This window comes from Sorex araneus, chromosome 6 (assembly GCF_027595985.1).
Source record: "Sorex araneus isolate mSorAra2 chromosome 6, mSorAra2.pri, whole genome shotgun sequence".
Lineage (NCBI taxonomy): Eukaryota > Metazoa > Chordata > Mammalia > Eulipotyphla > Soricidae > Sorex > Sorex araneus.
Window position 1 is genome coordinate 94,289,080 of NC_073307.1, and position 22,776 is coordinate 94,311,855.

Here is a 22,776-nt window from a genome sequence, read left to right on the forward strand (position 1 = left end):
TGCAGGCGGCCCTGGAGCCCGCCCGGACGGCCCTGGGCCTCGCCATGGACCTGTGCCAGCCAGGTAGGCCCCGGGGCCCGGCGCTCCAGTCCCAGCCTCCTCCCCGGTGGCTCGGGGACACAGCGGCCGCCCCAAGGGCTCCGGGAAGGGCTAGGGGAAGCGTGGGTGGGCACGACAGGCGTGTGAATGGGGTCTCTGGAGGGGTGGCGTCTGAGTCGGAGGGAGGATTGACCCTCCCTGTGTGCACGCGCCTGTGCACACACACGCACGCACACACACACACACACACTGGCCTTGTCCTGCTGGAGACAGACAGACAACAGAGGAAGTCTCAGCTGAGGCCAGAGTGACAGTGAGCAAGGGGAGATATGACAGAGGAGAGGGTGGTCACAAGGGCCTCCAGAGGGGACCCGAAGGAGACAGGAAGTGGTGACCCACATCAATACGGGGAAAGGCTATTCCAAGCAGAGAACCTGACAGTGCAAAGGCCCGGAGGCAGGGGTGAGAAGAGCTGGTGCCTTGAAAATGTCCCCGGGTGGTGATGACAAAGCCTGTCTGGGCATTACAAGGACTTCTGAGCCTGTTTAGTCCTTGGGGCATGAGAACATCTCTCAGGTGCAGTGAGGAGCGGCTGGAGAGACCCTATAGCCGGGCAGGGTGTTTGCCTCCCTTGCACGCTGCTGACCCAGGTTCCTTCCCTGGCACTATGTAGGTCCTCAGTCCTGCCAGGAGTGAGCCCTGAGCACAGAGCCAGGAGTGAGGCCCGAGCACAGAACCAGGAGTCAGCCCTGAGCACAGAACCAGGAGTGAGCCCTGAGCACAGAGCCAGGAGTGACCCCTGAGCACAGAGGCAGGAGTGAGCCTCGAGCACAGAGCCAGAAGTGAGCCCCGAGCACAGAGCCGGGAGTCAGCCCCGAGCACAGAGCCAGGAGTGAGCCTTGAGCACAGAGCAGGGAGTCAGCCCTGAACACAGAGCCAGGAGTGAGTTTATACCAAGCACCACTTGGTATAAACCCATTTTTGCCTTAAGATGCAGCAAACAGGGGGCTGGAGCAATAGCACAGCGGGAAGGGCATTGGCCTTGCACGCAGCTGACCCGGGTTCGATTCCCAGCATCCCATAGGGTCCCCCGAGCACCGCCAGGAGTAATTCCTGAGTGCAGAGCCAAGAGTAACCCCTGTGCATCGCCGGGTGTGGCCCAAAAAGAAAAAAATAGATGCAGCAAACAGAGGGTCTCAGGCAGCAGGGGGTGACGGCCAAGACCCTCCCAGGGCCGAAGCCCGTGGCGGGGACGGGAGAGGCGGCCGCGGGCTGGTCAAGGGCGGGATGCCCATGTCCCTGGGAGGCAAAAAGTTCCAGCACCGGCATTTCAGAATCTCCGGCACCGCTGGGGGTGCAGCGGACAGGGGCCCCCGGGAATGACCCCCCTCCCCAGGCCCCGAAGCCGCCCCTGCGCGACCCAGCGTTTCTGCAGAGTCTAGCAGGTGGTCCGCCCAGCCTGGCCCGGGGCTGCCGCACTAGCAGGAGCAGCCTCAGGCCGCCCACACCCCCCACTGTCATTTTGTGCCTTGGGGGATCCACCTTATGCCCAGAACAATAAGGGCAGGGTTGGGGGTCCCCGCAGTGCCCGCTGGGCCGGACAGCCTCTCCCACAGCTGGGCCCGCCCCGGAATGAATGCTAGGGCGCCTGCCTGGAGGCGGTGGGCAGAGGTGAGTGAGGTGCTGCTCTGTTCCCACCCGCCTGGGAGGGCTTGAAGTGAACAGGGTCAGGCAGGGGAGGGGGGTAGCTGCTGGGACGTGTGGGGCCTCGACCTTGAGTTTGTGTATTGGAGAATCAGGCCCTGAGCACTGTGGTGATGGTGGTGGGGTTGCTGGGGGGAGGGGTGACAGCCCTGGGGGAGCTGCAGGTGTCGGATGTGGGCAGGGAGGGTGGTTGCCGCCACAGGACAGTGACCCAGAGCTGCCAGTGGACACAGGCCTGGGGCCTGCAGAAGTGACTCCTGACCAGGCAGGGAAGAGCTGGGAAGACTTCCTGGAGGAGGTGGAAGGGGGAGCGGGAAGGGGATTCCCCTGTGAGTCACCCACTGAATCTACAGGGACGCCTCCCCTGCTCCGCTTGGTCCCTTGCACGTCGGCCCTCACAGCCCGGACTCTCGTCCTGCGGGCCTCAGTGTCCCCTGCACCCCTGACGTCTGGAAGCAGCTCAGGGCGCTCCCCCCGGGCTCTCTGGGGGGACGTCCAGCCCCGGGGGCTGAGTAACCAAGACCCGGAGCTAAGCGGGGCCGGGGCTGCTGTGCCGGCAGTTAAAAATAGAGGCGGCTGCGCTGTGGGGAGGAAGCAGGGGGGGGGGGCGGGCACCAGGCCGGGGCGGGGCCGGAGCCAGGGCCACCACACTGCTCCCGCGCCAGTGCTCCTCACAGCGGGCCCCGCCCCAGGACCCCCGCACAGCGCCCCCTTCTGCCCCGGAAAGGGGAAGCCAGGACAGCTGCTCTGCTCTAAATATAGGCCGGGAAAGCGGAAGGGAGCACGGGGAAGTGCGCGCGCCCCCCTGCCCCAGGGCCCCGGGACACAGCGCGGGGGGCGGGGGCAGGATGTGCCCCCACATCATGGTTTGTGTTTTCTTCCCTAAAATTCGGGCATTTCAGCCATGCCCGCCTCAAGCTCCTGGACAACCCCCCCAGCCTCAGCCGTGACATAGAAGGAGCCTCCACTTTGGGGGCCCCACACAGTGCTCAGGGCCATACCCCGGTGACAGAGATGATCAGTGCTCAGAGTCGGCCATTCTGGAGACCCCCGGAGTGGGGCCCTGAGCCCTCCCCACTTTGAGTGACAGGGAGAGCGTTGGCACTGCCTTGGGCACCCGGCACTGGTGGGCTCGGGGGCCCTGCGCCAGCTGGCACCTGCGGGACCCCAAGAGAAGATTCTGGAATACGCCCAGCGAACCATTAAGGGATAGAAGGGAAGCAAACACCAGCACCCCCCAAGTCCTCCCACTCTGGAGAAGCCAGCTCCTATCCCCGCCGTGCCTCAGTTTCCCTGGCTCTAGGGCCTGACGCCAGGGACGCCTCTGCCCTGTGTTCATTCCCGGCACGCCCCCTGGCATTTCCCAGGCGGGCATCAGGTACCAGCCGCGGTGGTGGGGAGGGGGCGCTGGGGATCGTCGCTGACTTTGAGTTTTCTCTGGCTTTGGGGACCACACAGGAGGGGCTCGGGGCTGACCCCTGACTCTGCACGCAGGGATCGCTCCTGGCGACACTTGGGGGCCCTAGGGGTGCCGGGATCGGCCCTGCCAGGCGGTCACTGTCCCCGCTGTGCTTGGCCTCTCTCCAGCCGCAGTCGCTGTTCGTTAGAAGTCTGAGAACATCGAGCCCGGGGTGGGGACCCCGGCCCCAGCTGCAGCGAGCGTGAGGGTGAGCTCCGGCCCTACTGGCCGTCCGGGGGGGGGACTTCAGGGCTCGCCACGTCTGGAGCAGGGGTGGGTCCCGCTGCAGAGCAGGGCGGGGAGGGATGCGGGGAGGCCGGGCTCCCCTGACCCAGAGTGGCACGAGGTTGCTGGCTGACTTCCCTGAGCAGGGGTGAGGTGAGCCTTGGGCTCCGTGGCGGCCGCGGGGGGTCTCCGGCAGTACTGGAAGCCTCTGCAGCCAGGCAGAGGGGTCCGCGGTCATCATCTAGAAGACCCAGCGGCTCCTCTCCCTGCTCTGAGTGACAACCTGGCCTGGCCAATCAGTGACAGGGGTGGGAGGGCCGTTCTGTGTGCTTGGTGGTCTAGCGCCTCCTTGTGGCGGGTGCAGCCTGGCCTGGCCAATCAGTGACGAGGGTGGGAGGGCCATTCTGAGTGGTCTAGCGCCTCCTTGTGGCGGGTGCAGCCTGGCCTGGCCAATCAGTGACGGAGGTGGGAGGGCCGTTCTGAGTGGTCTAGCGCCTCCTTGTGGCAGGTGCTTGTGGGGGCAGCCTTGTGTTTTATCAGAGTGTCCCCCTACCCCTGGTCCTCCTGCGTCCCCTCCAGTGTCTTCCAATCTGCCTTCTTCCCAGCCTCGGACCAAGATGCCCTCCGGCTCACACATGCTGGCGGATTCTCACTTCACGCCACTTTCTCTATGCAATGTGGGTGACCCCATGTCCTGGCCAAGGCTTTGCTGCAGAGGGACTGGTCACCGCATTCATTCCAGGACCCCTTTGAGCCGGACTGTCAGGTTTATTAGCCGTCTAGACTTTCCTCGAAGCGAAACCCTGAGCCCTTGGCCAGAGAGAGCGAGTACAGGGCACGGGGCCACGTGGGGTTCATCCTGGAAATCCACATGGACCTCTGAGCCCCCCAGGGGTGATGCCTGAGCACAGAGCCAGGAGTACGCCCTGAGCACCGCTGGGTGTGAGGGGGAAAAAGCAACCTGAGTCCATCCTTCCTGACACCAGGCTCTGGTACCAGAGAGACAATATTGCAGGTGGGGCGTTTGCCTTGCACTCAGCGCCCAGGTTCAATCCCCCAAGCCTTGGCGGGAATAAGCCAGGAGCACTGCTGTGTGGGACCCAAAATTCCCTAAAACAAGCACTGACATTTTCCTCCTTTCTTAGAAGTTGGCAAAGACACCCCTCCCCCTGCATAAAGAAGAGGTGTGAGGGGCTGGAGCGATAGCACAGCGGGCAGAGCGTTTGCCTTGCACGCGGCCGACCCGGATTCGATTCCCAGCATCCCATATGGTCCCCTGAGCACCGCCAGGGGTGATTCCTGAGTGCATGAGCCAGGAGGAACCCCTGTGCATCGCCAGGTGTGACCCAAAAAGCCAAAAAAAATAAAAGAAGAGGTGTGAGCTGAGGTTCCCTGGGTGACAGCAGTGGGTGGCTGGGGGTTGGCCACCTGTCCTCGGTGTCACTGGAGGCAGGTGGCTTTGCCCGGTCCTGGGAGAACCATTTGGACCTGGTTGGCTCGTGACTCAGTGGGTGGAGAGACTCCACTTGGCTGCTCAGCCGGGGGTAAATGACCACGCACACATGCTCCCACGGGGCTTGGGGTCCCTTCCTGCTGGGGACACAGCCGCAGGGCTCAGCCTGTAGGGTCCGGGTCCGAAAAGACTCGGGCCCAGGAGCTGGCAGCCCCCTTTGCGGAGTAAGTGGCACCGAGCCGCTCGCCCGTGCCAAGGCTGCACGAAGGGGCGAGAGACGAGCTGGACAGGCCCGCAGAGCGTCCGTGACCGTGCCGGGCGCTCACTCGTGTCTCGGGCCTGTCGGGGGCTGCCGGCCCCTTCGGTTCCTTAGCTCCTGCCCCCCACCCCCAGTCCCGCTCCGGTTCGGAAACGCAGCCCGCAGACCCGATCAGGACACCCAACCCCTCTGAGCGTTGGTGTCTGTGGCAAAAGCATTTAAATGACCTGCCCAGGGCCCGGAGTGAGAGTCCAGCGGGGAGGGCGCTCGCCTTGCACGGGCCGACCCGGGTTCGATCCCCGGCACACACTAGGGTCCCCAAGCCTGTCAGGAGTCCTGAGCATGACTGGGTTTAGCCCAGGACCCCCGCAGAAACATTTAAAAGTGCCCCTACCCCGTCCCAGGCTCCTCATTTTATAAAGGAACTGTATGAGGCGTAGAACCTCATTTCCCAGCGGCGCACAGCTGTGGCCACGTGACTAGAGCTGGCCAATAGAGTTGGGGGAAGTCACAGACACGTGACTAGAATTGGCCAATAGAATGTGTGCATGGGGGAGGGCACTCCAATAGTTTCTGGTCCCGACAATAAATCAGTGAGTAAATGAAAGATGCACAATGGGCTGGAGCGATAGGACGAGAAGGCGGGCGCTTGCCTTGTACGCGGCAGGCCCCTTCGACCCCATTCAATCCTCGGCATCCCATAGAGTCCCCTGAGCCCGCTAGGAGTGATCTCTGAGCACAGAGTCAGGAGTCAGCCCTGAGCACCGCTGGGTGTGGGCAAAAAGGAACGAGAGACGCATGATTCTGTGAGGGTAAATAAAGGGAAGGGGAGGATGGACGTCTTTAGCAAGTATCTGAATGGACAGAGGCCTGAGTGGACAAGGTGGGCATGTTGTGGGGGGTGGAGAGGGCGGGGAATGTGATGGTCAGCGGGAGCCCGTGATGGAGGCGGGCAGTGGCTTCTGGTCTCGTTCCAGATGCAGAGGAGCTCACCAAAGGGGAGACGGAGGAGCTGGAACAGATCAAATGGCACCGGAAGCAGCTTCTGGAAGACATCCAGGTGCACACACATACACACACGTGCACACACACACATGCACACACACTCATATGCACACATTCACATGCATGCACACACAGTCACATGCCTACACAGTCACATGTACACATCCACACACAGATACACACATGCACACACAGAGAGATACACATAGACATGCTCACATGTACAAGCACAGACACACATGCACACACTCACACACACATGCACACATATGCATACACTCACACACATGCTCTCACACATGCAGACACACTCACAGTCACACACATGTACTCGTGCAACACACCTGCACATGCACACATGCACAGACATGCTCACATGCACAGACACACATACACACACTCACCGACTCACCAGACACATTCACACACATCACACACACGCAAGACACATGCACATGCTCACATGTACACATGCCCACAACGTGCCACACCCCTCCTCTCCCCATCTGCCCCAAGCTCAGATGCACCCCAGTGCACACCAGCCTCGGCCCCAGCACCCCCGGGAGAGGCAAGGACAGAATTCCCAGGGGACTCTCCATGTGTGGGCTCAGCTGTGGGCAGGGGCCGTCCCTGGGCACCTGCCATGCGCTGGTCTCGCTGCCTCGGAGCCGGACGCTTCTCACACCCAAGAGGCCACAGTCGGGCCTCGGCCCTGGCTGGGTCTCGGCGTCACCCCGCTCTGCCCGGCCAGCCCCACGGGTGCTCCCCGTGTTCCAGGTGTGCTGTATATGTGGATAGGGAGTGTTCCAGGAAACTTCCAGAACACGTCTAAGGGTGCCAGGGCCCGTGGGGGAGGGTCCAGTGCCCCTGACTCCCCCTCCCCTCACAGAAGCTGAAGGAGGAGATCGCTGATGTGTTCGCCCAGATCGACTGCTTTGAGACGGCCGAGGAGAGGTGAGGCCGCCGGGGAGACGGGACCCCCCAGACTCCACCCCAGGGGTCTGGCCTGGGCCTCGGGGTTCCCGGTTGTGAGTGATGCCCCCATCCTTCGTCCCTGGGGGCCCGGTAGGAAAGGAGAGAGGACAAGGGCGGAAGGCGCCCATTGACCCCACAGGGCGGTGTCTCCGCCCCATCCCCTCTGGGAATACCACCCCCAGCTCTGGCCTGCAGCAGCCCCGTGCTCCCTGAGCCTCGGTTTCCCCACTTGTGCAGTCTTGACCTGAGGAGATTCCTCCCCTAGGGCATCCCAGGCCCCCCCCCCGCCCTGCCACTTCCACCCCACTCCCTGATTCTTGTCCACACACACACACACACACACACACACACACACACACACAGGACATGGACAGTTCTGATCTCAGATCCCGCCTCGCACCCCCACCAGCACTGTTGACAGAGACCAAGGCCTCAAGCCTTGGATAGCACTGGGACTCAGTGGCGAGGGCCGCCCCATTTCACAGACGAGAAAACTGAGGTTCAGAGAGAGGAAGTGATGGACACCAAGTGGCTGAGCGCTGAGCGCCCCAGGAGTCTGGACCTGGAGCCTGGGATTGCCCCGCAGCCCCTCATTTCTCTGTCTCCTCTGGGATTCGAAACAGGCCCCGGGGCTCCTGGGAGGTGCTGGCTCACACCCGGGCCGGGGACCCTGGGGATTGGAGGGGTCCTGAGTTCCGGGCTGTGCTCGCTCATGTCCTGTGTCTGCAGCCGGATGGCCCAGAAGGAGAAGGAGCTTTGCATTGGGCGGAAGAAATTCAACATGGACCCCATGAAGGTAGGGCTGGGGGCTCCGGAAGCTGCGGGCCGGGCACCCTCCCCCCAAGGGCACCCGCAGGCAGGCGAGAGGCTGTGGCCCAGCAGCCCAGCCCCGCCCCCACCCCCGCGGGGTACTGCAGGGACAGAAAATGGGGAAAACCACAGGCCGGGTGTGGAGTCAGCAGTGGCGGCATCTGGCAGGGGGCCTGGGAGTGGACCGTCCTGGGCTGGCGGGCGGCCGCCTGCCCCCCCCACCAGTGTCACCCCGCCCCTCCCCATCCCACAGATGAGGCTGTCAGACTCTGGTGCGACCACCCAGACCACACACACTCACGCACACTCACATATGTGCACATGCATACATCTGCACAGACCACAACCCCCACACACGCACACATGTACATTCACAGGCATATACACATGCATACATGTGCACATACCCATATATATGTGCATACACATACATACATGAACACATGCCTCTATGCCCACCCATCCATATATACACCACATATGTGTGCTCACACGTGCATTCACACACTCATACACACATGCATTCACACACCATACACAATCTCACATACATGCACACACATACACAGACATGCATGCACAATCACACCCACATGACCCACACATGTGAAGCTCCACATGCATACACACACGGACACCCACATGCACACATGCACACATTCCAAATGCACGCGCATGCCTGCATATATACACACATGCCACACACAAACCCCACGCAGATGCCCACATGCACACACACATGCACGTCTGTGCATGTACTGAGCACCCAGGGTGCTCTCCCACTGTGCCCCCTCTGCCTGACCCCACCCCAGCCACCTCTCTCCAAGAGAGCAGGGACACCCCAGCCCCTCGCAGCGCCCAGAGCCCCGGCCCGGCAGAGCCACAGGCTCCGAGAGCGGGTCCCGCGTATGTGAGCGGCTGTTTTCCCTCGTTTTTGTGACTCGGACCCAGATCCCGAGCAAGACGGATGAAACACTATGTTAAGAGCACACGCATGTCAAGGGGACAGAAGGAGTCGCTGAACCCGGGCACTTAAAGCGCCCGAGTCAGAGATCACTGAGCCGGCCGGGAACACATCCTCCTGGGAGCGTGCAGTTCCCGGCCGGCCCGCTGGGGGCGCGCATGCCCAGTGCGTTTCTCGGCGCGGGTCCGCGCTCACCTGGCCGCAGAGGGCCGAGTCTCTCCTGGCACGGGCACCACCCCGGGCGCAGACCGGGCAGCCGAGCTCGCGCTCAGCGCTTCTGGGCACGCCGGGGTGGGACGCGCCGTCTCAGGCTCGCTCGCGCTAACCACTGAGCCACCTCCGGGCCCAGGCGCTTCTGGGAGGCGCAGAGCCTGGGCCAGAACCGGAGCGCGGCGGGGAGGGCGCTCGCCCTGCAAGGGGCTGACCCTGGTTCGATCCCGGCACCCGGCAGGATCCCCCGAGCCCTGCCAAGAGGGATCCTTGAGCACAGAGCCAGGAGTCAGCCCTTGGCACAGCCGGGTATGCCCCCCAAAAATGAGGGGACCCCGCTTCCCACAGCAGATGGCAGAATCCTGGGGCTCCCTCCCGTCTTCCCGCCGCCCCGCTGGGGGGCTGCTCACGGGCGCCTGTGCCTCCAGGGCATCCAGTACCTCACCGAGCACAAGCTGCTGAGCACTGACATCCGGGAAATCGCGCAGTTCCTCTACAAGGGGGAGGGGCTCAGCAAGACGGCCATCGGCACCTACTTAGGGGAGAGGTAAGGGCGGAGGGGGGCGGAGTGAGCATGCACGGTGTGCGTGCATGTGTGCATGTGCATGTGTGTGCATGTGTGTGTGTGCATGTGTGTGTGCGTGTGTGCATGTGTGGGTGTGTGTGCGTGTGTACGTGTGCCTGCGGGGAGGGCATGGATTATGTCCGACAAGTCATTCCTCCCTGCATGCGGGGGGCGGGGGGCACCTCTACGGACAGCCGAGGCCCGCCTGCCTTCATTTCTTCCTTCCTTCATTCATTCGCCACCTCTTTTCTTCAGTCCCTACTTTGTGCCAGGAACCGTTTGAAGTCCTGAGTTGAAGCCAGATAAAACCGCCCTTGGGGGGCTGGAGAGATAGCACAGCGGGTAGGGTGTTTGCCTTGCACGCGGCCGACCCGGGTTCAAATCCCAGCATCCCATATGGTCCCCTGAGCACTGCCAGGAGTAATTCCTGAGTGCAGAGCCAGGAGTAACCTCTGAGCATCGCCAGGTGTGACCCAAAAAGCAAAAAAAAAAAAAAAAAAAAAAAAAAAACCGCCCTTGGGGCTGGAGCAATAGCACAGCGGGGAGGGCGTTTGCCTTGCACGCGGCCGACCCGGGTTCGATTCCCAGCATCCCATAGGGTCCCCCGAGCACCGCCAGGAGTAATTCCTGAGTGCAGAGCCAGGAGGGACCCCTGAGCATCGCCAGGTGTGACCCAAAAAGCAAAAAGCAAAAAAAAAACCCAAAAATAAAACTCTCCTGCCTCGGGGGCTGAAGAGACAGCACAGGGGGTGGCACTTGCCTTGCGTGCAGTTAACCGGTTCAGTCCCTCGCACCTCCTATGGTCCCCTGAGGACCACCAGGAGCGAGCCCTGAGCACAGAGCCGGGACAGAGCATCACCGGCTATAATACTTATGCCCAGGTATGCCCCATTCCCCCAAAAAGACCTCCTACCCTCTGGGAGCTCTGCGGGGGTGGGAGGTGAGTCACTCACTAAATCCCAAACGGGCTGTCTCTGTAAGCAAAGCATGTGAGCTCCGTGGAAATCACCCCAGAGGGGAAGGAAGGGGAAAAGGGGGGGTGCAGGCTGGGTGGGAAGGGGCTCGAGGAGAAGGTGGCATTGGATTGAAACTTAAAGGTGAGCCATGCACACACCTGGGGGCCAGAGCTTTCCGTGGTAGGGCGGCAGGTGCAAAGGCCCTGGGGTAGACACATGCTCCAGAGACAGGTTGGCTGAAAGGGAGCTAGGAGGGAGGGAGAAGGGATGTCCATGAAAAACGGTGACCACGGAGTCTCCTGGGCATAAGAGCGGCTTCAGTGGACCCCTCTGGCTACTGACACGGGGCTCTTCCCCCAAGCTCCCCAGAGGGACAGATGTCAGCCCCCCATTCTTACCTGACCCCGCCTCCTCCGCAGGGACCCCGTCAACCTGCAGGTCCTCCAGGCCTTCGTGGACTGCCATGAGTTCGCCAACCTCAATCTTGTGCAGGCGCTCAGGTGAGGGGCGCGGAGCGGGTGGGCCCCGGGGCGGTGAGGACGGGACGCACACGTCACTGCCGGTCCAGCCAGAGCCGGGCGCCAGGCCGAGGGGGGGGACGAGCAAATGAGTTACCGGCCCGGAGCTGGGCTGGGGAGAGGCGGCCTCGGCTCCTTCCCTCAGAATCCTTTGGCCAGGTTGAGTTCCCGGTGCCAAGACAGCGTGGGGGGAGGAGCTTGCTCTGCGCAGCCGGCCCCGGTCTAATCCCCCGCCCCATGTACGGTCCCCGAGCACCACCGGGCTAAGCCCTGAGCACAGAGCCAGGAGTCAGCCTGAGCACCGCCAGGTGTGGCCGACCCAAGCCAAGCCCTCGGTGAAGGGCTGTCACCCATCCCGCCACCTCTGCCTCCCCAGACCCTGGGCTCAGCGCTGGGCCGCAGCAGCTGTGTCTCTGTGTCTGAGCTTCCCCTGGGGCCTCAGGGTTGCTCCTGACCTTCCCTCAACTGCAGGAGGGCATTAGGAAGGAGCTGCACACACACATGTACATGGGCGCACACACATACACACGGACACACACACGAGCACGCAGACACACAGGCATGCACACATACAAGCACGCATGGACAGTGGCACACATGCAGAATGCACACTTACACGGGTATGCACACACAGAGGCACACACATGGGTACACACACATACACATGGGCATGCACACATACAGGCACATGCACATGGACAATGGCACACATCCAGAATGCACACATACACAGGTATGCACACACAGAGGCACACACATGGGTACACACGGGTACACATACACACGGGTACATACACACACGGGCACACATGTGCGCCACACACATGGGCACACAAATGCACGGCATGCACACAGATGGGCACACACACATGGACACAGTGCACATGTATGAGCATGCACACACAGGGGTATGCACACACATGGACACACACACCTGGGCATGCACACACGCACAGGCTCACATACACACATGGGCACACGTGGGTGCGCACACACACACACACACACACAGACATGCACAAACACGGTCCTGCACATGCCAAGCCTCCCTCTCCCCCAGTTTCCCCGTTGTGAGCCAGGACACTGGCAGTGCCTCCGTCCTCCGCGGGCGAGGCCCTGAGGGAGGCGCACTCGGAACTGGCCCCAGGTGAGGACAGAGGGCGTCGGCCACGGCCTGCTGTTCCGGCGATGCCCGGAGCACTGGCTCCCGAGGGAGAGAGCCCGGCTGGGGTTCTCACACATGAGTAGGAGTTTTCAAGGCAGAGGAGGAAGAAGCCTCAGGTCTGCCACACGCTTTCCCTCAAACCCAGGCTCTCTCTAAGGGGGAGAGCCAAGTGCCGAGCCGTCCCCAACATTTGTTCATTCACTCACTCATTCATTCACTGGCCTGTCCCTGAGCCGTTCCCGAGGGCCCAGGCAAGGGTCCTGCTTCCCCCCCCCGGAAACTGCCCGAAGTGCAGACCCCCACCAGGATGGGCTCCCCCGCCCGCTCCTGGGACCCCTTTCCCGGGGAAGCAGGAGACCCCAGCGGCCCCGCTGGCGGGCAGAGAGACTTTCCCTGAGCTCGTGCAGGGGGAGCGGGTGAGGGCAGCGGGCCGGGGGCCCTGAGAGCTCGCACCCCCCCACCCACCCTCGTCCCTCCCAGGCAGTTCCTGTGGAGCTTCCGGCTGCCGGGGGAGGCCCAGAAGATCGACCGCATGATGGAGACGTTCGCCACCCGGTACTGCCTCTGCAACCCGGGCGTCTTCCAGTCCACAGGTCCGGCGGGCGGGCCCGGGCCCCTCAGCCCTGCAGCCCGGCCGGGCTGGCGCGGGGACGGCAGGAACGGGACCCCATGGTCCAGGGTGGCTTCCCAGGGGTGGCGGGCTCTGGAAGGGTCTTGCGGGATGCATAGGAGTTCTCCGGACGGTCAGGGGAGGGGCCCCTGGGGGGGACGCCCCAGCCAAGGTCTGAGTGTATGAAGCGGCCTCTGCAGCGAGGGCAGACTGAGGGTAGCGGGAAGGCTGGTCCCCGGCACCGCGTGGGCGGGCAGCGCCTCCTCTGCACCTGGCACTGCCATGGCAACAGCGGTGCTGGCTGTTAGCGCTCCCGCGTGCGCAGGGCTGTACTAGCCGCAGGCACTGCCCCGAGACGCCTGCCGAGACTGCACACGGGCGCCGCAGTGCCAGCCCCTGGCACTAAGTAGGTGCTCAGGGAAGGTCTGCAGGGGGAGGAACGTCCACATCCTGGGGGTGGGTTGCACCCCGGCCCGTCCGTGGATTCGAGATCTGGGCAGGGAGCTCAGGCGGCAGCATTGGCTGAGGAGCCGGTCCAGGATCAGCCACTCACTCATTCACTCACTCATTCACTCATTCATTCATTCCTTTCCCTGAGCTAGTTCCTGGGGGCCCAGGTCCCGGGGAGATGCAGGAGGGGCTGGCCCGGGCCTCACTCGGCTGAACCATCTTGTGCGGCGTCAGCGGAGGCCCAGGGAGATCAGGGCCCCCCCACCAAGGCCATCGGAGAGTGGGGGTTCAGCGTCGCTGGGCCAGGAGCCACCGCAGAGCCCCCGCCCCACCCTCGAAGGCTCAGCCCGGCCTCGCTGCGGGCCTGGAGCACTGTGAGGGCTGAGCTGCCCTTGGCCCGTGTGGGGCTGGCGCTGGGCGGGGGCAGCCCGGGAGGAGTGGGGCCCCCGTCCCGCCCGCCCAGCGGGCCCTGAGCCTCCCGCCCGCCCGCCCGCAGACACCTGCTACGTGCTGTCCTTCTCCGTCATCATGCTCAACACCAGTCTGCACAACCCCAACGTCCGCGACCGGCCACCCTTCGAGCGCTTCGTGTCCATGAACCGCGGCATCAACGGCGGCAGCGACCTGCCCGAGGGGCAGCTGCGGGTACGGGGGCAGGGTGGGCGCCGGGGGCGGGGGGCTGCGTGCCGTGGCGGGGCGGGCGCCGGGGGCGGGGGGCTGCCTGGGCGGGCGGGGGGCGCCATGGGCACTGCGGTGGGACACTGCTCCTCCAAGAGCCCAGCTCCAAGGGGGGCTGTGCGACAGACCCCCACACAGGGCCCCACAGAGCTAGCCCAAGGTCAGGGGCGCACCCTCGAGTCCCACTGCCACCTGCACCCCCAGCCCGGCTGGGGCCGCCTGGTGGCCCCCACAACCCTGGGCCTCAGCAGGGCTTCAACTCTGGAGCCGAGAATCATGGGGTCTGGCCCCGGAGCACTGCTCCGGGAGTCCCCCTGAGAAGCTTGAGCCTTCGTGACTTCCCAGGTGGCCCATTATGGAGGCTGAAGTGACAGCACAGCGGAAGGGCTCAATCCCGCCCCTTAGGGTCCCTCGCCAGGAGTGGTCCCTGAGCACAGCCGGGCGTGTGGCGCTGGGGGTCCAACTCGGGACTCAAGCACACAAGGCCACTAAGCCCCACCCCCTGCCCCCGAGTGACCTTTGGCAGGAGGAGGGTGGGAGCGGCCCAGGCCCCCGGGGGCCGGCACGGGGCCTCGGGGCTCATCACTGCATTACCCGGGAGGGGGCTCCCCTGGCCCTTGGACTGCCACGGTCAGGGCTGGACACGCCCCGCCAGGCCCAGCCCCCTCCCTGCAGGCGGGGAAACAGTCTGTGTGTGCAGTGGTGGCCACGGGGCCCCAGGCCTGGGGTAGGACCCCCGGGGGGAGGAGACAGCCACGGCCCAGACTGAATCACCCCCCTGCCTGACCGGGCCGGGCTGACCAGGGAACGTAGCTGTGGGGACCCAGAGGACACGTCCATCGCTTTCCTGAGGCGTGTGGGGGAGAATCAGGGGAAGGTGCCATCCTGGAGGACTGCATAAAGGAGGTGACCTTTGAACAGGGCCTTGACGGCTGAATTGGAGTTTTCCCTGCAGAGCTGCAAGGAAAGGCCATTCAGAACTCAGCCCTGCTGGGAAACAGGGGGGCATCCAGGGGGGCTTCTGGGGGGGGGTCGTGTGGAGACAGTGGAGGCAGCAGAGCAGGCTCAAGAGTGCCTTGAGCGATAGCACAGCGGGGAGGGCGTTTCCCTTGCACGCGGCCGACCCGGGTTCGATTCCCAGCATCCCATATGGTTTCCCCAGCACCGCCAGGAGTGATTCCTGAGTGTAGAGCCAGGGGTCAGCCCAGAGCAAAGCCGGGTGTGACCCAAAGAGCAAAAAACAAAAAAAAAAAGAAATGAGAGCGTGCCTTAGAGTGTGCCTGTCTCGGGGACAGCGCGGAGGCCAGAGCCCGGCTTAGCGCACGTGGACGTCCATTCCTGGGCTCAGCCCCCCGCCAGGAGGTGGGTTCCCGGCCTGGTCTGTGTGTGTACTGGGGTGCGGGGACCGAGCCCAGGGTCTCCAGCCCTGAGCCCCATCCCCAGCTCTGCTGGCTCAGCCTGGAAGGGAGGTCCCGGGGGTCCCTGGGGTCTGAGAAGGGCCGTAGCCTCCCCCCCCATCCCCGGTCTCAGAGAGGGGGTGCTAGGGGGCGGGCTCAAACCCCGTCATCCCTGTCGGCCTGCTGAGTCTGGGGTCACCGCAGACCCCTCCAGGCTGAGGCCCCGAGCAGCTGTGAGGGCGGGTGCCCCCCTGGTGGACCCTAGCCTCCTTTTTTTTTCTTCTTTTTGGGTCACAACCTGCTATGCTCAGGGGTTACTCCGGGCTCTGCACTCAGGAATCTCTCCTGGCGGTGCTCGGGGGACCCTAGGGGCTGCCAGGGATCGAGCCTGGGTCGGCCGCATGCAAGGAGGGTACAAGCCTGCCCCCTGTGCTGCCACCCCAGCTCGGCCCCAGCCTCTAGGGCGTGTGGCCCCTCCGTGAAGGAAGACAGAGCAGCCCAGGGTCGGAAGCTTTCTCGGACACCGGAGAAGGGGGGCAGCTGGGGGCACAGGGGGAGGCTGGGGGCAGCTGGGGACAGCAGTCCAGCCGGCTCCCTGCCCCTTGGCCTGGCCCAGTGCGGGGGGGGCAGTTTTCTCAGCGAATCCCTCTCCGGGTGGATTTCAGCGTCCGTTCACAACGCCGCGTGGCTTGCGTGGAGCCGGACGCGTCTCCCTGTGCTTTCAGGCCTATTGTCTTATTAACCTGCCGGCAGCCAGGGGGGGAGGGGGAGGCGGGCACCTGGGGGGTGGGAGGTGGCGTGCCCCCTCCCTCCAGGCCGGGGCTGGGGGGTCCCCCAGTTCCTGGCAGGTGACTCCAGGTAGAGCGGACCCGCCCCTCGGCTCCCGGTGGGTGGGGCCCAGCCAGGAGACGAGGCGTGTGGGGTCCGCAGGGGGCTGGTGCCCTTGGAGAAGCTCGGGGATCCAGAGGCTTCCGGAGCACAATCCTGAGGCCTGGTCCTCGTCCTGGGCGTCCCCAGGAGACCTTCGGGGTCTGGGTGGTTCTCTTGCCTCCCTGAGCCTCAGTTTCCCCACAGGCAAGGCGCGGACTCCCCGCAGGTCTCTCACAAACCTGGGCCCTATTGCTTAGAGTGAATTAATTTTTTTTTTGTTCACACCCGGCGATGCACAGGGGTTCCTCCTGGCTCTGCACTCAGGAATTACTCCTGGCGGTGCCCGGGGGACCCTATGGGATGCTGGGAATCGAACCCGGGTTGGCCGTGTGCAAGGCAAACGCCCTCCCCGCTGTGCTATCGCTCCGGCCCCAAGAGTGAATGAGTTTTGTCAGTTTATTGTTCCCCTGGGGGGAATCTCCCCAGAAGTGCTGGGAGCCGCCAGGGCCCTACCTGGTGGTGCCAGGGACTGGCCCTGGGCCCTCTGTGTGCCCGGCCTGTGCCCCAGGTCCCCGCCATCCCCTCCTGGCCTGCACCTCCCGCGGCCGAACGGCCTGGTCGCGGGGAAGCAGGTGTGACACGGGCTAAGGCGGAAATGGAGCCGTGCCTGAAGGGCTGGGGGACGGGGGGTGGGGGGTTGAGTCGTGCAGGTCTGGGGCAAGGTCGTGCCCCCGGAGCCCAGCCCCGCCCTGGTGTGCGCCCTTGAGAGCAAGTCCTAGCGGGACCGCTGTGAAGAGGTGGAAGATTTTTTTGAATTTTATTTCCCTGAGGCTGTTCACATTAATCGATTCCATTCAATGTTTCCACACCAACCCCCCCCCGCCACGGCACCTCCCCCCCACCGTTATTTCGAGTTTTCCCACCACCGTTCAAGCCCGCCTGCCAGGGGCAGAAGCTAGATCATTTATTTTCTGCTGCTTATTATGAGTATCAGAGAGGTTGTGTGGCCGCAGATGTGGCCGCTCGCTTCTGGAATCCTCGGATGGTGGGTGTTGGGGTCAGAGACATCTCTGTAGGGAGCTGGTCTGTTCTGAGACTCTCTGGGGGTCTCTGGAGCAAGGCCCTTGATGCGCTGGGTCTGGAAGCAGATCGTGGGCGTGGCAGCCGGGACCCCAAGCAGGCTGGGGGACGGGGAGGGACGTCTCTTCCCATTCTCCCCCACTGCCTGGTGGCTTGGGTCTTAGTCCCTGAACTGAGTACCTGGTTTTGCTCCTGGAAGCTCGTGGCCACCGGGGTTCATCTGGAGCGGACAGGGCTGGGAGACCCCCCCACCGACTGAGGTGCCCCCATGAAATGGGCTCGGTACGAGGTGGGAGATTTCAGGTGCCTGATCCCCCTGAGATAAGCAGAGAGAGGCTGTGGGGGTGGGCAGGAGGAGGACACGGAGGAGGGAAACCCACCTTGTAGTGTTAGAGGGGGGAAACTGAGGCAGAGGCCTTCCAGCCCAGAGCATCCTCTGCCCAGGGCTGCCCCAGTCCCCTTGGCCCTTGCCCAATGGACCCTCCTGGACATGGCTATGGCCTGGCCCCAGCTTGGCAGAAGCAGGTCCACCCCCTGCGGAGAAACAGACCCACAGGGCAGGGAGCTGGCCAGGGGCTCCTCATTTGTGAGGATTCGAAGCCACCCCAGCCTGACCCCCTCCCCTCTGCCTGGTTTATTTTATGTCTTGGCCCACAGGACACAAGGAGTGGGCGCGGCTTTGGATCTAGGCGGCTTCAGGCTCAGCTTGATCCAGGTGCTCCGTGCAATGGGGGCTTTGCCTGGCTCAGCGGCCCTCGCCCCCTTGTGGAATCCTCTCTGACAGGGTCCCCCCCAAATTATGGCCAAGATGGCCCCTGAAGCTCCAGGCCTCCGTCGTGCGGGGCAGCCCTACCCGCTCTAACCCTCTAACCACATCCCTGCAAAAATGGTCAGGTTAGCGGATGTGAGTCATATCTGGACGGGCCCCAGGCCCACGGCTGCCTGCACAGCCACCAGGACAGGAAGGTGGCCGCACGGCAGAACGTGGCCACCGCCCGGTGGGGGGCTGTGGGGCCCTTGGCTGTGGGGGGGCTCTCATAAGGTCGGGCAGGGGCGTGTCCGTGAGGCATGGTCAGCCGTGCCTGGTCAGTGCGAGACAGAGGTGCTGGCGCTCGGGTGCCCCCGGGTGCCGCCCCCCGCCCTGCAGCCCCCCCGCCTCCGCGCATCCTGTGCACAGGGCGGGAGCCCAGGCAGGCGCCCTGGCCGCTCGCGGGGTGCAGACTGCCCAGGGGTCTGCAGGGGTGTTTGGAGCCGGAGAGGGTGGGAGGGGGCCGTGCGCGGATGCTGGCAAGGGGGAGTGGCGGTTCCTCCCCCCATGGCCGCTCTCGGGTGCAGGACCCCTGGGGGGATGGAGACCCAGCGCGGGGAGGGCTGCACCCCTCTGTCCTCACCTTCCCCTGGTCTTGGGAAGACCCATGGCCCCGGGCACCCTTCCCTCCCGCAGAGCCCCAGCCGGGCAGACCCCCTCCGTGTTTCAGTCGGGGTCCCAGCTGCCCAGAGGGGCCGTGGCCGTGCCCAGGGTGACACCGCTGTTGAGGGGCTGCACCGACAGCAGCTAACGGGCGGGGGGTGTCGGCTGTCACCTTCGCCGCGCCCTGGGGGGCTTCAGAGGATGGGTCCGGGCGTGGGGCAGTCGGACGTGCCCCAGAGAAGCCCCCTCACGCAGTGGGCGGAGGAAGAGCCAGGAGTGAGCCGTGGGGGTCCGAGGGTGTGGCGAGGAGCACTGGGCAGCGAGTCAGCCAGGCCCCTCTCGGCACAGAGCCTCTTCGACAGCATCAAGAGCGAACCCTTCTCCATCCCCGAGGACGACGGCAAGGACCTGACACACACCTTCTTCAACCCCGACCGCGAGGGCTGGCTGCTGAAGCTGGGTGAGCACGCGGACACACACGTTGCCCCCGACACGCACGCACACAGAGGGACACGCCTGGCACATGGGCACACAGGCGGCACCTGCACACGTGCTGACCCGCATCCTGAGGGTGAGGTCTGGACCCCGGATTTCCTGTCAGTAGGAAACGGGCCGGACACGAGGCCTCTGACACCCCCCCGGGCGGCGCTGGGGGCAGGAGGAAGCCCAGCCAGGGGCAGGGCTTTGGGGGGTGACCAGGGCACCCCCAGGCGGGGAGGAAGAGCAGCAGGACGCGGCTCCCGGAGCAGGGGTTAGGCGCGCTGGCCAGTCCCCGCGCGCAGCTCCCAGGCGCCCCCATGAGGCGCCCCCTTCGGAGTCAGGGGCGGGGCCTAAGTCGGCCCCTCCTCCGGAAGCCCTGCCCCCTCCCCTGCTCCACGTGCAGCTGAGGGGTGTGGGGTGGGGAGCAGGGCCGCCCCACCCCCACCCTGCTCTGGGGCCTGATCCCCGAGGGTCCGAGCAGCTGGGCGTGAGGGTGCTGGGGGGTCCCAGGGACGGGGGAGCGGGGCGGGGAGGAAGGTGGCGCCCCCCGAGGTCTGACGGGCTCTCGCAGGGGGGCGTGTGAAGACGTGGAAGCGGCGCTGGTTCATCCTCACGGACAGCTGCCTCTACTACTTTGAGTACACCACGGTGAGCAGGCGGGACCCATCCTCCAGATGGGGAGGCTGAGTCACAAAGAGGGAGGGGCTGGCTCCAGATCCATGGCAGCCGTAGGGCTTGAAGCTGGCTCCGGAGTAGGGGGCTGCAGAGACAGCTCAGCGGGGAGGGCGCTGGCCCTGCACACGGCTGACCTGGGTCCAATCCCAGCACCCATGTGGTCCCCAGAGCCCACCAGGAGTGATCCCTGAGCACAGAGCCAGGAGTCACCCCTGAGCACCAATGGGTATGGGTCAAAAAGAAAAAAAGCTGAGTTGGTTTTCTTCAGGGGTGGGGCCCCACCCTGGCTCCCTGCCCCCTCCGGCCGGTTCTGACCCTCGTCCCCGCAGGACAAGGAGCCGCGGGGAATCATTCCTCTGGAAAACCTCTCTGTGCAGAAGGTGGACGACCCCAAGAAACCAGTAGGTTTGGGGGGGTGGCTGGGCCAAGCGGGCTCCCAGGACACCCCCATGGGTCTCTGGCTCACTGGGGGAGGGTCCTCCCTCCGCCCCAGGGCAAGTCAGTGTCTCCCAAAGGGCATAGCCTGGTCATCTCCAAGCCTGCCTCTGACCCTCGCCCCTGCTCCTCCCCGAGCCTCAGTTTCCCCATCTGCCAGGCTTGGATGGAGCCTGGCACACTGAGCGCTCCCCTCCCCTGAGACAGGCCTCCCGGGGTCCCCAACAAGACCCAGGGCAGGGACCGAGCCTCCCTCCCGGCACGCCTGGTCCACGAGGGTCCACCCCACCTCCCCCCGGCCCCCCGCCTGACCCCTGACCCCCTGCCTCCCCGCAGTTCTGCCTGGAGCTCTACAACCCCAGCTGCCGGGGCCAGAAGATCAAGGCCTGCAAGACGGACGGGGACGGCAAGGTGGTGGAGGGCAAGCACGAGTCCTACCGCATCTCGGCGGCCAGCGCCCAGGAGCGCGACCAGTGGATCGAGGCCATCCGGTAGGGGCGGGGCCTCGAGGGGCGTGGTCTACGGGGTCCAATCCAATGGAGAGACAGTAAAGGGGCGGGGCCTCGAGGGTGTGGTCGGAGAGGGTCAAGTCCAATGGAGAGATAGTAAAGGGGCGGGGCCTCGAGGGTGTGGTCGGAGAGGGTCAAGTCCAATGGAGAGACAGTAAAGGGGCTGTGTCTCGAGGGGTGTGGTCCATGGGCGTGGTCTCTAAAGGGCGTGTCCATGGGTGGGTTGGTGAGGGGCGGGGTCTCGGGGCACTAAGGGGCGGGGTCTGGCGTGGGCGGTGCCGTGGCAGGGACGCCCACTTCTCAGAAGCCCCTGCGTCCCTCCTAGTGGGTCGAGCGGGTGGCCCCCGCCCCGCCCATTCTGGCTGGCCAGCCCCGCCCCTTACCTGCCAAGCACCCGCACCTAACCCCCTCGCGTTCCAGGGCCAGCATTACCCGCGTCCCCTTCTACGACCTGGTCTCGGCTCGGAAGAAGAAGATCGCCAGCAAGCAGTGACCTTCCGGGGACCCCTGCCGTGCTCGCCCTCCCCCCATGCTCCTCGCTTGCAGCTGACGGGAAGGGGAGGCAGAGCTCGGGTGGGTGGTCGGACCCCGGTCTGGCTGGGCGTGAGGGCAGCAGCTGAAGGACCCGCCCGTCCTCGCGGGGCCTAACTTCTCTCTGAGCTGCCCCCGGCACCGGGGGGCCTGGGCCGCGCCTTCCGTGAGTGAGCGGGGGGTGGGGGGCCCTCTGCGCGCGGCTCCCCTGTGCCCAGGCCCTCTACAGCCTGCTGCGTGCACCGCGCCGAGGGCCATACCCTCTCTGGCTCTGGAACCTGCGGGGTTGGGTACAACGCTGTCCCCGCCCCTGTGGTCCCCCCTCCACTCGGTCGGGTGGAGACAGGGTCGCGCGCGGTCGCGCCCCTCTCCCAGCCGCCGGTCACTGCGCCGGGCTCTCTGGTCCGCGCAGCCGGGAGAGCCAGAGCGGGCGCTGCCACCCAAGGGGACGTGTTGGCGAGGAAGCCCCCCAGCAAGCGCAGAGAGCACCCCCAAAGGGCGGGCTCAAGCAGGATGGTGGGTGGTCAGCCCGACCTAGAAGCTGAGAAGAGGGCCTGCTTTGTGAGGCGTGGTCACCAGGAGGACTGCTTGGAGGCAGTGGCCAAGTCGAGGCGGGGTCCAGCCAAGAAGCACGGGGCAAAGGCAGCCTGGGGGACCACCGGGTATCCCCAGGTATCTGCAGGGCAGCCTCCGTGCACCCTGGGGCTCACGGGAGCAACCCAAGGTAGGACAGGGCTCCCCGGCAAGGGCAGCCCGCCCCCTCGAAGGAGGCCAGCGCCCGGGGGAGGAGCAGCTCTGACTCTCACGGGCCAGGAGGGCCCCGAGGGCACTCCCCAGAGGGCGGCCGGCAGCTAGGCCAGCCTGAGCGGGTGCAGGGAACGTCCCAGAGGTGGCACAGGTCACTCCTGCCTCCCGGGCACCGCGCAGGCATCCTGTGTGGGGTCAGGAGGACGCGGTTACCCCGTGAGGTGGTGGGAGCCCCGTCCCCGGGGGTCTGCAAGTGCCCGGGAATGCGGCTGCACCAGAGACGGTCAGACTGAGTTTCACAGGCCCAGGACAGCAGGCCGTGGGGGGGCCTCTGCAGCCTCGTTTAACCCTGGGGGGGGACAGCTGGGCGCACGGAAGGAGCACTGGACTGGGAGCAGGACCTCCTTCCCAGAAGCTGGCTGCATGATCTCAGTCCACGCCCTTCCCCTCTCTGGTCCCCAGCTCCCTCCCTCCCATCGCTGGGGGGGGGGGGGTGTGCCACTCTTCTGGGTGACTCTCCTCTGCGGAGGAGAGAATAAAGTTCCTGATCCAGCCCTGGGGGTGTCTGTCCTCTCAGCTCCCCGTCGTCGCGGCCT

The 22,776-nt window shown here is 64.8% G+C and overlaps 1 protein-coding gene across 2 annotated transcripts; it reads left to right on the forward strand.

Moving 5' to 3' along the window:
• Positions 1 to 22,721, forward strand: CYTH4 (cytohesin 4). Of its 2 annotated transcripts, XM_055141157.1 has the most exons (13): positions 1 to 63; positions 6,117 to 6,199; positions 7,034 to 7,098; positions 7,849 to 7,915; positions 9,532 to 9,650; positions 11,044 to 11,124; positions 12,788 to 12,900; positions 13,864 to 14,012; positions 19,152 to 19,263; positions 19,855 to 19,931; positions 20,288 to 20,359; positions 20,730 to 20,884; positions 21,323 to 22,721. In XM_055141157.1, exons 1-13 carry the CDS (start codon positions 45 to 47, stop codon positions 21,393 to 21,395), a joined length of 1,185 nt encoding a protein of 394 aa, XP_054997132.1. In that variant the 5' UTR covers positions 1 to 44; the 3' UTR covers positions 21,396 to 22,721. The 2 variants fall into 2 exon arrangements, with proteins under 2 accessions (XP_054997132.1, XP_054997133.1); XM_055141158.1 differs by lacking the exons at positions 7,034 to 7,098; positions 7,849 to 7,915.
• Positions 22,722 to 22,776: the final 55 nt, after the last annotated feature.